We start from the raw sequence: 16,504 nt of genomic DNA, 5'->3' as shown, positions 1-16,504 counted from the left end.
TTCACTCCTCCTTCCCTGGCAGGGAGGGGGACCACCATTTGGGGGCCTGCCTCAGGGGCCAAAATATTTTGGGCCAGCCCTGCAACTAATAAATACAATAAATAATAGATGCTTCGTGTCACATCAATATGTACATACATGTATCACTGCAGCAGTGGTTTTTCTTTTCCAGGGCACTGCTTCACACACAAATGTAATCCTAATTAATACACTTTTAATGGTACTATTCCTGTAGAATCTGCAGTGGAAGTTCTCTATGCTCCTGGGGCATTCCATTTGGATTTTCACATATTTGGTGGGTCGCCTCCAGATACCTAAAAGGTTAGGACCTTTTAGATCTGCAGTGGAACTATTACTTCGCTGAGAAAGAGGACATCCACCCAAGTATCATTTTTAGAGTGGATTACTGAATCCTAGGAGGTAATTTTTAATGAAGCATTTATCCAAATTTGATCCCACTTATGTTCTTCAATCTGACATTTGAAGTCACCCTCCCAGGATATCCTAAGACCTTAGGAGGAGCCCATTGCCTGGCTTGTAAATACAGTGGTACCTCGGGTTACAGACGCTTCGGGTTACAGACACTTCAGGTTACAGACTTCGCTAATGCAGAAATAGTACCTCGGGTTAAGAACTTTGCTTCAGGATGAAAACAGAAATCGTGCGGCGGCGGCGGGAGGCCCCATTAGCTAAAGTGATACCTCAGGTTAAGAACAGTTTCAGGTTAAGAACGAGGTACCACTGTATTGAATATCAAGCCTTTAAGAATTCATATATTTGAGCAGTTAAGGATCCGAAAGTTTAGAGAACATAAACAATCCCCCTGACAAACTAAAGATTTAGCAAATGTTGTAAACTGAATTGGTGGAATACATTTATGTGCTTTATTTCCAGTTATTTAAGAGGTGTATTGTGAAGTGGGCAAACAAACCAGCCCTCTCATGTTAAAAGTTCTCATCTCCACTACAGGAACTGCAAGCGGGAAGAAACAGGATTTCTTCGCTGACCCCTCTTCTCCTAGCTTGGTTTCTTAATTGCCTTTTCGCGCCATCATAGGTTTGTTGCTTTTGATCTCAAACCTCTGCCTTTTCCCCCCTCTGGTTGCAAGAGACAGCAAATGTTGGCAAAACTCCTGTTTTCATCTTTTGAAGAACTAAACAAAACTCCAGTTCATTGTTTTCATTCAAACGAGGCTTCTCTTTCTGTGTTTTTCATGTTCATATTATCCATCAAAGTTGCAGCATCTGTTGGGGGGGAAATGGTGGCAAGGAAGGAAGGGAGGAAACTCTGGTTTTCAGAAGCTTGGACCTTCCATTGCATTTCATGGCAAGTGGGCAGTCAGTGGGCTTTCTCTAGTGATCCTGCAATACTGCTGCCCCTTCAGTTTCTATTATTAGGGGCAGCAAGAATGTCAATAGCCAGTCAATGGAAATCTTTTTCACCTCCCTCGGTTGTTTGGCTTGGTAGAGTCTGAGGTATAGCTCTCTCTGAGCATCTCACATATTTAAAAAAGTTAAGTAGGGGAGGATCCAAATCAGATCATTTTTATGCTATTTGAGCTAAATTTTTGACATGCATGAATACAACTACAGACAGAACATAGACACCTAATGGTCCAATTAAGTTTGTGGAGAAGATATATTTTAGAATACTGAGATAAAGTGATTTCTTGATGTTGTTGCTTGTGATGATAAAAGATGCATGAATTAATATAAGGTATTACAGTGGTGCCCCGCAAGACGAATGCCTCGCAAGACGGAAAACCCGCTAGACGAAAGGGTTTTCCGTTTTGGAGGTGCTTCGGAAAACGAATTTGCTATGGGCTTGCTTCACAAGACGAAAATGTCTTGCGAGTTCCTGCGGGGTTTTTTCCCTCCCCCCCCCCTTTTCCCAAGCCGCTAAACAGCTGATCCGCTAAGCCGCTTATCAGCTGATCCGCTAAGCCCGCTAATAGCGCTAATCCGCTAATGGGTTTGCTTCGCAAGACGGAAAAAACCGCAAGACGAAGAGACTCGCGGAACGGATTCTTTTCGTCTTGCGAGGCACCACTGTATTTTCCATTTTCTTCCCTTCCCTGTAATCCATCCCAGTATTTCTCTTTCCCCCTACCTTTGAATCAGTATGTTTGATGTTACAGTACTTGTATTTTGTCTTTAATTTTAAAATTAATAGTTTATTTTTTTAAAAAAACAAAAACCTCCTAACTCAAGGCACTCTCAAAACAGGAAATCATCCTACTGACAAGTTTACTGGGTAGGTTTAAAAGTTTAGTTCATTGCAATGTAGATGGAGGTGGACGATTGCCACTATACTGTGGATGGCCTGTGTAAAATCTTCACTGGGAAGACATTTCAAGGTCCCTGGTTAACTTTATAGCTACAATTCACCTGAAGAAGCCTGTCTGACTCTTGCCAAGTGAATCCAGTCTGATTTGGTGAATATTCAGGGATATTCGTCTGCAGCACATATGAAGACAACAAATGACAGACTCAACAGTATTTGGAGAAGGCAATTCCATTTTAACAAATACACACTTTAAAACTTTATTTATATAAAAATCATTTCACTTTAAAAGCATTACAGAGTGAGCACAGGACTCAAGGAACAGCAGAATGTTCCCCTCCCCCAGGGGTGCAAAGGAAAAGCAAAACAAAAGAAGTCAGTGAATTATTAGTCCCTCTTACAGCATTGAATTGGTCAGTGGGGAAGGGGCTTTTTTTTGGTTTATCTGGAAATAAAAAAGGAAATAGTGTTTTACATTAGAAAAAGTCAAGTGACTCCTCCCTCAGAAGGCTGATTTGCATGTTTGATCCCTCCCACTCCCCCCAAAAAGGAAAGAAAAACTGGGATAGGAGCATTTCAGAGGCACCGAAAAATCTTCCACTTTAGGCCTTCCCCCACCCCCTCTTGTGCAATGTGGATTGTTAGTGTGGAGAGAATCCCAGGAGTTGAGGGCAACAGAGTTCCTTCCAGTTACTAGGCAGAGGCAGAGCTTGGGAGGCTGGGAGGGAGGGAAAGACTGCAGTCATCTTCCGTAGAAAAAAAGAAAGGTGGGAGTCACCAATATGGTGCCCAGAGCTAGTCACTATTGTCCCCTTTACTGCTGCTTTGCAGATTAGGACAAAGATTGTAAGCAGACCCTCTAAGTTCCTCTTGCTCCCCCAAACAGGTGAGCTATTAAGGTGCACAGCGTAACCCTCGCCTAACCATGCTTTCACACCTCTCCCCAACCCATGAGCCCTTTAGGTGGTTGACAGATTCATTCCTGATCTCTCTCACTCAACTAGGATGCACCACGGCAATTACAATTAGGATTCTGGTTCTACTTCAAGGGGGGGGGGAGAGGGGGGGAGGGAGAGAGGGGGAGAGAGAGAGAGAGAGAGAGAAGAAGAAGCAGGAGCGCAACTCTGTGCCAAAATATCCATCTCCCCAGCCCAAGCCCTTTTGCCTTTCTCACACAAAACTACCAAGGGCACAAAGCTTTTTCACAGTGGCGAAGAAAGGCACGTGTACATAGTGACAGATTTAAGAGTTTTCATTCCCCTGCCTGCATGGGAGGATTTGGGCAATATTTACAGACAAGTCTTCCCTCCCTCACAAACTTTCCACATCACCCAGCTTCCCAACTTCAACAGCCTTCTGCACTTTTTGCAGCCCAACCCAGGCACCCACTGCTTAAGCCAAAACTACCCACCGGCAACCCCAAAACCAGACACAGCCAATGTGGTTCCTCTGCTCTCAACAGCCAACATCACTGCTTCTAGGCATGGAGACTTCCGTCCCTTTCACCAACTTTCATTTAACGTACTCTGGTCCGATTCCACCTTTCCCTCAACCCCCCCTGCACCCCAAACTGCTCTTCTCCCACAAATAAATAGCTTCCTAGGCACTGATTTAATCCCTCTCAGATTAAAACTACCAAGAAGCAAGAAAACGGGAGGAAACAGATGCAAACCCACACATTCTTCCTCAGCCTATGAGGATACAGAGGGCTGTCATCTCAAAGAGATATTCTTTAAGGCCATCTTGCATCCAGATGGCCCAGATGGCAGTCACCCACAAGCTGTCCCTCCTTTGTCATCCCCTCCCCCTTCCCTCCCTCCCAAACCACCACCACTACCACCACCAGGAATGTTCCAGTACTTCCAGCATCCTTTGTTGCAAGAAAAAAAAAAGAGAATCACACACAAAAATATATTCTATAGGCTAAGAGAAGGAGGAGACTGGTCCTCTGAGTTCTTCTCCATGGAGAGAGAAGACACTGCATTTAAGAAAACAAAAAAAACCTAGTTCCAGTATGGTAGGTTTTCAGCTGAGATCCATCTGCACCATGGGGCTTCCATCATCTGCTGCAGATGAGAAGCTTGTGATTTCATAGTGTTCTGCCTTAGTTGCTTGAGTGAGATCCATCGGAGTATTTGGTCTTCAGGAATGGCTGCACTTTTGAAAAATACAGACAAAAAGAAGTGTCCAGGGAATTGGATGGGCGCAGCCGGCTACAGGGAGGTGTGAGGCCCTGTGGGCTCAGGCGGGGCCAGTCATTTGGCGCTGGGTGGCTGGACTTGTGTGCCCAAGAGATTTTTTAAAAAGAGAGAGAGTCAGTCCATTTCACCACAAAGTGTTATACAAAGTATGTTATAAACCCAAAACAGAGAAGGCAGATGGTGGCAGCTCTAGATCTTCTGCTGTGGAGAGAGACAAGAAAGCCAAGGTTAACATAGCCACAAGTCCAATGGCAACAAGGAGAAGATTTATAGAGCAAGCAGGCATGGAATCAAACAATCCAAACTCCAAGTGTCCTCAGTGAAGCGGGTCTCTGAAAAGTGGATTGTTAAGCAACGTCCCAGATTTTGCCCCTGCAAATGCTTGATTTATTGATTTGAGGAACAGGCCATATTTCCCTTTCCCCTGCTTTTGGAGACAGAAGCAGAAGAGTACCAAAGCCACGGGACATACCATAGGAGGATAAAGCAACGCATCACTCTCCGCATAGGATTCCTGCCCTTCCTCCTGCTGTAGACACACACATTGTTAGTAAGGACGGGTTGTTATGTAGGAAGGGGAGAAAAGGGAGCAAGAAGTCTAACTGAGAAGTCACTGGGGGAAATGAAAGAGAGGCTGAGCTGAAGGTGTGAATAGTCAACAAAGACATGGGTTACGGGTTTAGTTAACAACTCTGCAGCCCCCCAAAACACACTGGTGTGGGGGCGGGGAGAGATTGTTTGTATCAACACTATTCCCAATGCATTATTCAGTTCTAGAAATCCTTGGTTTTCTAAGCTTTGAGGGTTTTGTTTGTCTTTAAACCTGTCAAGGGGTATATAAACTACAAAATTGCTGCAATGTCATATGGGCAGAATGGATAAACATGCCACAATTAGAGACTTTGGGAGAGGGTTCTCACCCGCAAATTATTTGGCTGATTTACAAATACCTAAGTACAGACACTCCTTTACCCTGGCCAGATTTAACGTTTTGCCCTCTGCCCTGCTGCTAGGCAGATATGAGGGCAAACCATATGAGTCACATGTTTGCCCATGTGGCTCATCGGAAGTGGAAACAAGTCTGCATGTATTGCTGCACTGTAGTTACTACGAGGATCTACGCCTGACCTTTATTGCCCCAGTTCTACAAAAGCTTAAAAATGAACCAGAACTCCAATGTATGAGAGCCTTGGTAGAAGATAAGGTTCCTGAAATTACGATCAATGTTGCCAAATTCTGTGTAGCCGCTATTAGGCGCAGGAAACAAGAGCTTTCCAATGTCATTATGCAGGCAAAAACTTAATTCTATTCATGCTGCGATTTGATTTGAAACTACAAAATAAGCTTGGACAGCAAGCTTCTCTTGTTCTCTCCCCATCTTTTTTGCTACCCATGCCCAGAAACACCTATGCCCCATGGGTCTCCCTCAATGGGCATATCCCAGTCTTTACCATCAGTGGGGCTCCCTTCATAGATTCCATTTCTTCTCCAGGTCGTTCCAATGTCCTGTTATGGTCCCGCTCATTCAGTGTAGAGTAGTTGTCTGAAATGAAGAGGAAGGCTTGATATGAGGGAACGTCACATGGGCCCAAGGTAAGCAAGGACACACTCTTCCCTTCCTCTGCGTCAAGAGTCAACTTACATCTCCCCAGCCAGCCAGGGAACAAGCAGCATCATCTCCTTCCTTGCTGATTTACAGATGAGAAGACGTGGGCACACAGAGCACTGACCATCATCCTCTCCACATTCTTTTCTCTCCATTCGGTAGTTCTCCCTACTAGCTAGCTCAATGGAACTGGGGGGAAAAGAGGACTCACCACAATGCTGCCTAGCCCTGGGACACCCTAGAGTGTAATAAGCCCGCTAATTTAAGGGATAGAGACATACGCCAGCCTTAGTTTCTGAAAAAGCTGTGTCAACCTGAAGATAACGAGAATGTATGAGCTGTAAGCATCTAGAGGGGAAAGATGAATCCTGTTTCATTTTGGAAAGCCTAGAAGGGATCTATCATTGGCTGATTGCCTACATAAAAGCAAGGCTATCCCCCTAATGCAGCTACCTACTGCATTTTATTAGCAGGATACAAGCACACTGAAGCCAGAGAAACTATACCCAACTTACCTTACCAGTAACAGCACTGGTTGTGCTTTATTCTTAGCAAAGCTAGCCTTCCAGCTACTAAGTGGCAGGAGGATTAGCTACCTCTGTGGGGTTGATGGACAGCACTGGCAAAAACCTAGCACAGCATCTGCACAGCTGGACTGGCTATGTATTGGTGTGTTCACATGTACAGGACTGAGTTAGATGACAAAGCACCTGTGGCCCACTAGGTTTTGGAGACAGGTTTAGAACACTGCACAGCTATACACAGAAGGGTGCTGGAGTTTATCCAGCAGCAATGAATGAATTAATCAATCAACCAACCAACCAACCAATCAATCAATCAATCTCTACCTCTCTCTTACCACTGAATTTCCCATACCTGGTCCCATGTTGCCCATTTGGATCTCCTCTCGAGAAGATTTCTTGTCTGCACAAAATATAAAAATCAGAGCAGTTAGCAACAAAGTCCTTGCTCCTTGTTTTGACTAATGTGGGACTTGTCTTATCTATAGCAGCATTAAGTGTAAGCCATTCAATTAAGGTCACAGAAGTTTCCCACCAGCAGAAAGCCTGCTAGCAATTTTGGTCATTCCCTTTCACTATGCTAGAAATACTGATTAGGAGCAAATATTAATATTCTTAAAATCCTTCTACAGATTGCAACTTTCGACAGTTTTGAATGATGACGTTTTGTGTTGCTGCAACACTAAGCCACCCTTTCAAAAAAACAAATGCATTCACTCTTTTTTTTATCTTGCTCTTTGACTAATGGGCTCTTGCTGCAGCTCAGTGATAATGAAGAGTGTCTTAAACAAAATAAATATCATGTTACAAGTTACAACTAATCTTGCACTTACCTCCTTTTTGGTTCTTATCAATGAGGGGCAAGGTGCTGTCATCAAAGGAGTTGCCACCCTGGCTTCGAGTACTGTTACTCCGGTTCACCTGAAAAGAAGGAACCAGCCGGTATATTTAAGCTGCCATTAGTGCTGATGTTCCTAGCTACCTAAGTATTTCCTCAGCACTTCAAAGCATAGGCTGCCATCCATGGGGGCTCTGGGTGCACCCCAACACAACACAAACGCGCCCATTAAAGAGGACAGGGCTGCAGAAACAAGCTTTCGCAGATGTTGAATGCAGCCTGCCCTGAGAACCTAGGCCTTCAACTGAAAGGCTGGATTCACCCTTTGCTCTTTCGACACAGTGTGGCGTAGAGGTGAGAACGCTGGACGAGGGAGGAATCCATTTTGAACCTATTTGTACATAATTTTGGCAGTTCTGACCTCATCAAGCTTTGCTCTTACACTGGACCACCCTTGTGCATCAAGTCCAATTATTTATATGCAAATTATACAAAAGAAACAACATTGCACTATTTCAAGTGTTTGATTGGGGGAAGGATTTCTGCTTGCCAGTCAAAATGACACCCCCTCTCCTCCCCCACATGCTGTTTTGGGGGCTCCCCTGACCTCTCCAGTGTCAATTAGGAGGGCGTGTGGGGACCCCCCGTTGCAAAAGCCTTTCTGCTGATGGGGGGCTAATTTGTTGAAACCCACCGCCACACGTATAAAAGTCAAAACACACGTTGTGCTATATTTCTGCGGCATAATTTTGTATGTTAATATAACTGTATTTGTATAGTTATATGCAGTGCAGTATTTTTTGTTTATGTGCTGTTTACTTTAGGAATCTTAGAGTGTGCGTCTGTACACATTTAGTGGAACTGAAGTGGGGAGAACTCTCTTCTTGGCGAGTGAGGCGGGGATTAGAAAAAAATCCATGTGGATAAGCTCAACATTGGGGTTTTCAGAAAATTCCACCCCTGGTTTAACTCCCAGATACCTGGAAGTCAGACTTCTTCCATCCTTCCTTCTCCAGTGGCTTCCGCAATTCCTTATACCCCCAGATTGTCTGCAGTACAAGAGCAGCTGCTCTGATTTCTCTCTCTGAGCGGTTCCTAGGAGGAGAGAACAGAAGATTATTACAAAAGAACAAACAGCCCAGCCCATAAGCTTCCCAAGAGAAGGATGGGGGGGGGGGGTTATAGGAATCTGTGCAGGCACCCTCTACTTAACCCCCTTGGGAGCTGCACCCACCCAGATTTATTGATCAGCACCAGTTTCTCAATGCCTTGCGTCTCCCGCAGTTTCTTGGCTGCTTCCAAGTTATCCAGAATGACCTCATTTATGGTATTTAACACAGAGACCACAGTATCTTCAGAGAGGTTCTTAGCCGGCGTTTGCTGTCCCCCTGGCAAATTCTTCACTAAACTGGGGATGGCATGCTTGCCTAGGAAAAGGAGAAGATCAGAGTTTGTTAGGGGAAAAGGAACAATATAAACAGAAGTAATCAGAAGACAGAAGCAGAATTTCCCAACAGACTCTTTTAGACCTTGAAGGCTCTCCTACCATGAAACTGATATAAGGCACAGGCTGAATATAGCAGAAAGGGAGGATTCTGTTCTCAGCTGTTCAAGGGAATGCAACGGTCAGAACTTCATTCATTCACCCAGCACAGCAAGTTGCCAGCCAAGCCTCATTTAGCTAGGTGGCAGGAAAAGCCATAACAAAATGCTAGTGCTCTTGTTGGGACTGCAACTCCCATCAACCCTTGCTTTGGAGCCATGCTGTTTGGAGTAGACAGATACTGAAGTTTATATAAATAGATATATACTGGAGAAGCCTGGAAACCCTCAAAACACTTGAACCTTGCATCACTTTATGCCAGTTTCCCCAAATCTGGTGCCTTCTAGTGGCTGTAGGATGGACTCCAACTCCCAGGACCCCTAAACTTGGGCCATGCTGCCTGGGGCTGATGGAGGGCACCAGGTTGGCAAAGGCTTTTCTCGCCAACCTCCACCTTCCAATATTCTATGATGCTTGATCAATAATTATCACAAACCCACAAAACAATTCTCCTACTGCCTATGGGCACAGGGGCCCTGACCACCAATGCGTTCCCTGGCACTGAGCATCTTTCAAGGAGCAGCATGAGTTGTGTTTGGCTTGGCCGATTCTTGGCATAACTCAGCAGCTAGCATGTGTTTTGGAAAGAATTCCCCCCCCCAAGTGTTACCCACACCCAACTGCTGAGACAGGACAAGAAATCCACCAAAGTCCCTTCCCTTCCTGCTCTCACCTATCAGCTCCTTGTTACGGGAATCCACTGCCAGGTTGCGCAGGGCTCCAGACGCAGCTTTCACCACACGCTCGCTGTCATAAGTCAGCAGGTCCGCAATGGCAGAGAGGCCTTTCTCCTGGCGCAACGCAGAGCGGATGTACCGACCGTACTGCAAGGAGAGAAAACACAAGACACTTGGCTTTAGTGAAAGAGCTACACGAGAAGCTATTAGGTCTACCCAAAAAGTGTGCTCCATACCCAGGAATAATTTTTTCCCCCTGAACAAAATGCCCCTGGCCTTACCTCTGCGTTCCCACAACATTAGTACAGTGAGAGCTCAGTTTTCTTAGGAATTCCCATAGCAAAAGTCCACAGTCAATCCGATGCGGAGACCAGCTGTTTGTTTTTATAGTTAACACCCAGCTTGCCAAATGCCTTCTTAACCACAATGTTGACTTCACTATTCCACTCCGGAAATTCCCCATCAGGCAGAGACTACAGCCTAGACATGAAAAGCTACCCAAGGGATCCGTGAATGGACGGTCCTTGCAGCCATGAAAGGAGCACAGAGAACATTGCCAGGGACTTCCATGGCTGCTGCCTTCTAAACTGGACCTGCTTGTCCAGTTCAACATGTGCTGGGATGCTAGGAGGGACCAGATGGGACTCCTACTCACTTATGCACAATGAGGCCTCTCTGCTTTGCCCGCAGCCTTAACTACAAACCTTTGCCCAAGATAGGTCTTTTTTAATTAAAGAAGAAGGCGGATCCCAGTTTGCAGTCCCTGCCTCTCTCGGGTGGCCCACTCACCGTCCAACGGCCAGCACACAAATTCTGGATGGCTCCTGCTGAAGCTTCTAAGATAGCTTGAGTTTTGCTCTCCTTCAACAGGGAAATATATATGCGGACAATTTCCGGCTGGAAGAGGAGCTCATAACCTAGCAAACGGCAGAGAAGGAAGTTTCACGTCAAGCCTGCCAAGCTCTCTTTTAGGTACCCCCCACCAGAAACAAAGGAAGCTGCCTTATGCAATTGGGTTTATTTCGTTCAGTGCTCTGAACACTGATCATGGCTCCAGGACCTTCTGCACGAGAAGAAGATGGTTACCACTGAGCTGTAACTCTTCCCCAAAGAGCTCCTCACAATATGGGTGGTGGCCTGGGGGGGGGGCGGGAATAGCAGTGCCCCCTTGGTAAGAAAAAATAAAAAACCCTCCCCGTGGCAGAACTGCCTGGTGCCAACACTGCCTAGCACTAAAATGATGGCAAATATGTATTATTTTCCCCTTAGCATCATACTGTACTTTATTTATTTTTATAATTTTATTTATTTATATATAGATTTTTAATATTTATATTTAATTTATATTTAATTTAATATTTATATATTTTATATAAATAATATAAAAATAAATATATATAGGTTTTGCCAACTGATCTATGCTGGATCAATGCTATTCAGTTACCTTTCAGGTAAGGAAGCTGCAGCCACAGAGCAAGAATGGTTATTTTCCCAGCACACCTGCGTGCCACACCTTTGCTGAGAAGTTCAAGAATCTCCCACCTTCACCCAAACCCTGTGCACATCTCATGTCCTTTGCCTGCATTAAAGGCTGATCATGTGGGAGCTCACACAACAAGATACCACACAGTAGAAGTAGTTAAAACAAATTTACTCTGCCCACCCCCCATCCAAAAGTGAGAAAGGGGTACCTTGAAGAAGCTGCCTTAAACCAGATCAGACGTTTGTCCATCTAGCTCTGTGTTGTCTATTCTGACTAGCTGTGGCTACTCAGTGTCTCAAGCAGGGAGGCTTCCCTACTATGGGAAATCAGACAAGCCGTTGCCCTTGCCCAGAAAAAGGGTAAGAAACATTACCTTTTGCAGGGGTTGGTCTTTTGGGGAAGTCTACGATATCGGTAGAAGGATCCTCTGCCGGTTTTTTACCTTGTAGGGAGGGAAACCCAAACAAACAATATTAGGAAAAGGAACTGGAGAGAGGGAGAATTTCCAAAAGCTCTTCATCACCAACACACTGACCCCCGTACTGCTGGCAAGAACTGGCAGTGGATCTCCAGTCACAGAGTCTTTGTGCAGTGCTGCCACCAGAGATCCTTCTACTGAAGGGTGGGGAACCTGCGGTCCTCCCTAGGTTGCTGGCCTCCAGTTCTCATGATCCCTGAGCACTGGGCATGCTGGCTGGGACTGACAGGAGCTGGAGTCCAACAGCAACCAGAGGGTCATTGGCCTGATCCAGCAGCCTCTACTTCTGCTCTTTCCACCCCCATCCCACCCTTGCTTTAACTGGAGATTCCAGGAATGAATTAACGGATGCAATCTATTCTAAACAATTTACTAACATTTGACTGAACTAAGTACATTGTATATGCGAGGAATGCTTCCTGTGGGGTGGGGGTATAGGGGAATTGTTTGTTATATGTATTTTTAGAAACTGAAAGAAGAACTTTTAAAAATCAGGATTTCTACCACTGAACCATGGTCCCACTCTACCCCATTCAAAACTGCCAAGGCTAGAGAAGCACATAGACTAGCAGCCCTGCACAGCTGTCAAGCAAAACAGGCCTGACTTCTTGCTGTTCCGCACTAACCACGCCACACCAGCATTGAGATTGGGGCCAGTGCTCTCCTGCCTCAGGCAGCTGTTGCACCACACGCCCTGCTCTGGCACTTTCACCACCCGCACCCAGGAAACATGCAGCGTGCAAGTCAATGCAATGTCTTTGGTTAGGGTCCAAGAGGGAGGTTCCCTTGGGAGGCGAATAATGCACAGCTGGCGTTCTCCCAATCTGCACCATCTACTCTGTTCAAGAGCCGTGTTTTTTCCAAGTTAACTATTGCAGGGTGGGGGAGGAGTGAATGTCGCAAAGACCAGGAGTGGCACAAGTGAGCAGGAAAGGAAAACAAGCACAGCAGGAAACAGAGAATTAAGGAAAGGGCTCCTCTCGCTGCAGATGTCAGGCACAACGACAAGGAGGTTACTTAGCTGTTTTTTCCATGGGCATTATTATCTCTCCCACCCTCTGACATCTCATGATTTCATGTCTCAAAGAGAAAAGGTCAGTTCACACAGAGAGATTACACTCAGCTGAAAATTACAGACAAGCGGCAGCTTTCTAACAGGCACCCATATACAATACATGCATCTCCAAACATGCTGTGTCACATTCACATTTTGCACTTGCATCTGAAAAGGTGTGGCGCAGGGGAGACCAGCCTGTGACTCTCTAGAAGTTGCTGGACCCCTGGTTCCCACCGTTCTCGACTACTGGGCTATGCTGGTTGGGCCTGACAGGACCCAGTAAACCAGAAATAGCTGGATGCCTACAAGATTCCCCATCACAGGCAGATTTGATGCTAGTCCTCTCTGCACCCAGTGCTCCTTTCCTTGAAGGGAGTTCTTAGGTGCAACCCCAGCAGAATGCAAGACTATGAACTCAGCACTGTCTCCCAAGCAAGGGCAATGTATTCTTCAAACACAGAACAGTACTGTGTGCTTGTGCTACTGGTCAGGTTTGGTCACAGCGGCGAGGAGGGCAGAGAAAAGCTTTGGCAGGAGATGGCAAAGTCACATGTTTTATAGAAACAAGCGTGTCCCGCCCCCGCCCACCCCCTGGGGAAAAAGCTCAACTCACCTCTCGAAAACCACTCGTCTTTGGGCGGAGGAGGAGGAGAGGGGAGAAGGGAGGCAAGAGAGTAGAGATGCCAGCAGGATTCACAGGCCATTTGGAAGGAAAGCAAAAGAGAAGGGGAAACAGGCCACAAATTAGTTGAAAACCCCCATCCATCACCTTGATTGACACACCAAAAAGACCAGTCATCAGGCCTTGAGAGACAAAAGAGCAGGAGAGCCAGGAAAAGTTACTGCAGCTGTAGAACGCTTCAGTGGAAAAGCAGCAGCTTGTCTTTACGAGGCCACGGACAACTTAAGCAGCACTCAGAAACATCTCTCCCTGCTGTCCTCTAGCCTGACCCCATCTATGCAAGGCTGGGCAGGGAACAAGGCAATCCTACCTTTGCCTTTTTTGGCACCAAAGCAGCTGGCTGCATGGGGACCGGTGTTGTTGGCCGCATTGAGGGGCACTTCCTGGTAACGCTCTGCGTGGGGGATCTCACGGTGCACCTGGTAGGACAGGTTCCTCAGGAGGCAAACGCAGTTCTCCACAAGCTGGCAAAAGACAGACAGTTCCTCAAGATGGGCATCAAGGTCACAGAAATTCAAGAGGTAGGGAGTTGCGTGCACAAGAATAAGCAAGTACAAGAAAGGTGGAAAAGCAGGAGCTCCGGTAGTGTTCTGCACCTTGGGACAAGAATTGGGGGGGGGGGGGGGATCTGACAGCAGCAACACATTCAGGCTGTGAGTGGGAGCCAATATGCCCTCTCCTCACTGATGGGCACTAACAGCAAGCCCTATCAAGATTAGATGCACCAAGGTGTTGCCCGTTGGGAACTGCCTAGTGCAACTGAGGGGGGCCACCATCCGTGAGCCCCACATTGTCCATTTGCAGGTGTTGTCTGAATCCAAGCTGTGCCTGCAAACAGACTTCAAAGGGGCTTCCTGTAATCACCAGCCAGCTGCTTACAACAGTCCAGTGGAGCTTTGTCAAAGCCGGCTTGCTGGTGCGGGATTAATGATCTGGCCCACCAGCTGATCCAGCTCCCCATCCTGATGTAAAAGGCATCAGCTGGGGGGGAGGTGGGGAGAGACAAGCTGCCTTAGTGCATCTGTGAAACAACCCAGAGACCCAAGTGGAATACCACTTTGTGAAGCGGCAGCTCCCTACAAAAGGGCAGGCGGGGCAAACATTATGCCCAACTTTACAAGGGTGGATCTGGGGTGGGGAAGAGAAAACAGATACATCTATGTGCTTTATTGGGAATCTCCTCTTTATAAAATGGGAGAAATGTTCCTGGTATGGGTGAAAATTAAAGACTCTCCGACTCAGGCCCTGTAAAGCCTCTCATAACCACCTAAATGCCGCTCTCAGAAAAGGGGAAAATCAGAAGACAGGCAAACACAGCACATTGCATTTGGTGCAGAATAATCTCTCCCTACCCCCCAGAAGGGCAAGTGGCAACTAGAATAGGGCTACCTCCTCCCACACTCCCTTTACCTTGCTGTCTAAATCTTTCTGGCCAATCTCTGCTTGGACAATGTGGATGAGGGCATCCACTAGCCCATCACACTCCCGCAACTTTCGGCGGGCTTCACTCCTCTCCGAGCTGACATTTCTACAAAAAGAGAAAAAGAAACATTAGAAAGATGGAGACACTATCAGGTAGTGGCTGTTAAAGCCTGTCTGCTTTCCTGTGCTTAAATTTAGGCCACATTTTCACTCTCAAGTCTGTGCTGGGTTTGTGTGGAGATTTCAAGCCTCTGGTGGGAACCGTCAAACATCATGGCAGAAGCCTTTTCCAGCCTTTTCCTCATACAACCTGCTACACCGTCCTAATCAGGCTGATTGTAGACCTCATGGGCTATCTATTTCAGCTCCAATACTGCCTCTCTGACCGTCACCCAATTTTCTGCTGCTGCAGCAGCAAAAAGAAAACCAAAAAAACACAAGGCAGCCAGGAAGACCAGCAACTTCATCTTATTCCTTCTCTGTGTGGCCCATCTTTTAGCCCAGCCAGAATTAGGGGGCAGACACCAGAGTACATTGCTCCGATGACCTGCAATCATTAATTCAAGATTAAGGCAAAGCAGGAGTTCTTTGGTCTTCTCAAGTTATAGCATCTCCAGTTTATTAGAAGGCACCAATCTCAGCTCCAAGAGTCCAGTCTAAATGGTTCATCTCACTTCTACCAAAGCCTCCTCCCAATAAGCTGGCAAACATCAGGCTTGCCTTACGTCTGCTAAGAACAGGGCCTTTTGTGTGGTGGCATCCAACTTTGGAATGTGCTCGCCGTGAACATCAGCCAGGCACCTACAGCAGGGTCACTCAGGTGTCTGCTTAAAGTTCACATGCAGATCAACGGCCTCCAGCACACGGAGCACGAAGGTGTGCCTGGAGGTGCAGGGCAGCCCCAGCTTACCTAAGGCAGCCAATGGTGTTGGTGAGCACCGACTCCCACTGTATGTGGCGGGGTTTCGAGTCCTCACTGGGCTCCCTCTCCCATCCAGAGTGTGGGATGATGACCTCATCCGTGAGGGCATGTAAGGCATTGTCCACAATGGCCATTTTTATCGAGTCGTGAGAGGACAGGTTCCAGAGTGTTCCTGCACCAAGAGAAAGAGTTTGCCTGGTCAAGGAGTGCCTGGGAGAGCTCCGATGCCTCCACCTCCACCTTCCCTCCCAGGGCCCAGAAATTACCTGTGATGACCTCGGTGAGGTCCATGTCGCGCGCCTTCCTTAGCAGTCGCACCAGAGCAGGGACACCGTCGCAGTTCTTGATGGCGATCTTGTTGTCCTGGTCCCGGCCGTAGGAGATGTTCTTCAGGGCCCCGCATGCCCCGTAGTGCACCTCCTTCTTGGGGTGGTCCAGCAGCTCCACCAGCACCGGAATGCCCTTCATCTTGCGCACCTCCGTCTTCACCTTGTCATTGCGGTAGCACAGGTGCTGCAGGTAGGCCGCGGCGTTGGACTTCACCGCATCCAGGCGGAAGCCCAGCATGGCGATCACCTCAGGGAGCTCGGGCTGGCGCCAGTTGGGCGGGGGCGGGCCCCCTTTCTGCAGGCTATCCATGCTGGCTAGGCTGCCCCTCTCGTGCTGGGCCAGGGGGGCCCAGTAGTACTGGTCTCTAGCCAAATCATCCACCAACATGTCCTCGTAACTCC

General features: G+C 47.0%; 1 protein-coding gene across 26 annotated transcripts in view; it reads right to left on the bottom strand.

The window, feature by feature from the left end:
* Positions 1–2,512: 2,512 nt before the first annotated feature.
* CTNND1 (catenin delta 1) overlaps positions 2,513–16,504 on the bottom strand; it is a 56,551-nt gene continuing 42,559 nt past the window's right edge. For 6 of the 26 annotated variants that reach the window (XM_083415967.1, XM_083415986.1, XM_083415973.1 and 3 more), the window contains 15 exons: positions 16,040–16,503; positions 15,762–15,945; positions 14,840–14,957; positions 13,740–13,893; positions 13,361–13,378; positions 11,586–11,654; positions 10,519–10,646; positions 9,726–9,876; positions 8,684–8,876; positions 8,430–8,544; positions 7,445–7,532; positions 6,967–7,014; positions 5,936–6,027; positions 4,957–5,013; positions 2,513–4,685 (listed from right to left, as the gene is read on the bottom strand). In XM_083415967.1, coding sequence (XP_083272093.1) covers positions 4,674–4,685; positions 4,957–5,013; positions 5,936–6,027; positions 6,967–7,014; positions 7,445–7,532; positions 8,430–8,544; positions 8,684–8,876; positions 9,726–9,876; positions 10,519–10,646; positions 11,586–11,654; positions 13,361–13,378; positions 13,740–13,893; positions 14,840–14,957; positions 15,762–15,945; positions 16,040–16,503 — 1,891 coding nt within the window. In that variant the 3' untranslated portion in view covers positions 2,513–4,673. The remainder of the gene's footprint in view (positions 4,686–4,956; positions 5,014–5,935; positions 6,028–6,966; positions 7,015–7,444; positions 7,533–8,429; positions 8,545–8,683; positions 8,877–9,725; positions 9,877–10,518; positions 10,647–11,585; positions 11,655–13,360; positions 13,379–13,739; positions 13,894–14,839; positions 14,958–15,761; positions 15,946–16,039; position 16,504) is intronic. The other 20 variants (XM_083415968.1, XM_083415970.1, XM_083415982.1 and 17 more) reach the window with 7 other exon arrangements.

The sequence above is a fragment of the Podarcis tiliguerta genome (genome assembly GCF_965153285.1).
Source record: "Podarcis tiliguerta genome assembly, chromosome: 1".
Lineage (NCBI taxonomy): Eukaryota > Metazoa > Chordata > Lepidosauria > Squamata > Lacertidae > Podarcis > Podarcis tiliguerta.
The sequence above is the reverse complement of the archived record's forward strand: the minus strand, read 5'-3'. Positions and strand labels throughout refer to the sequence as shown.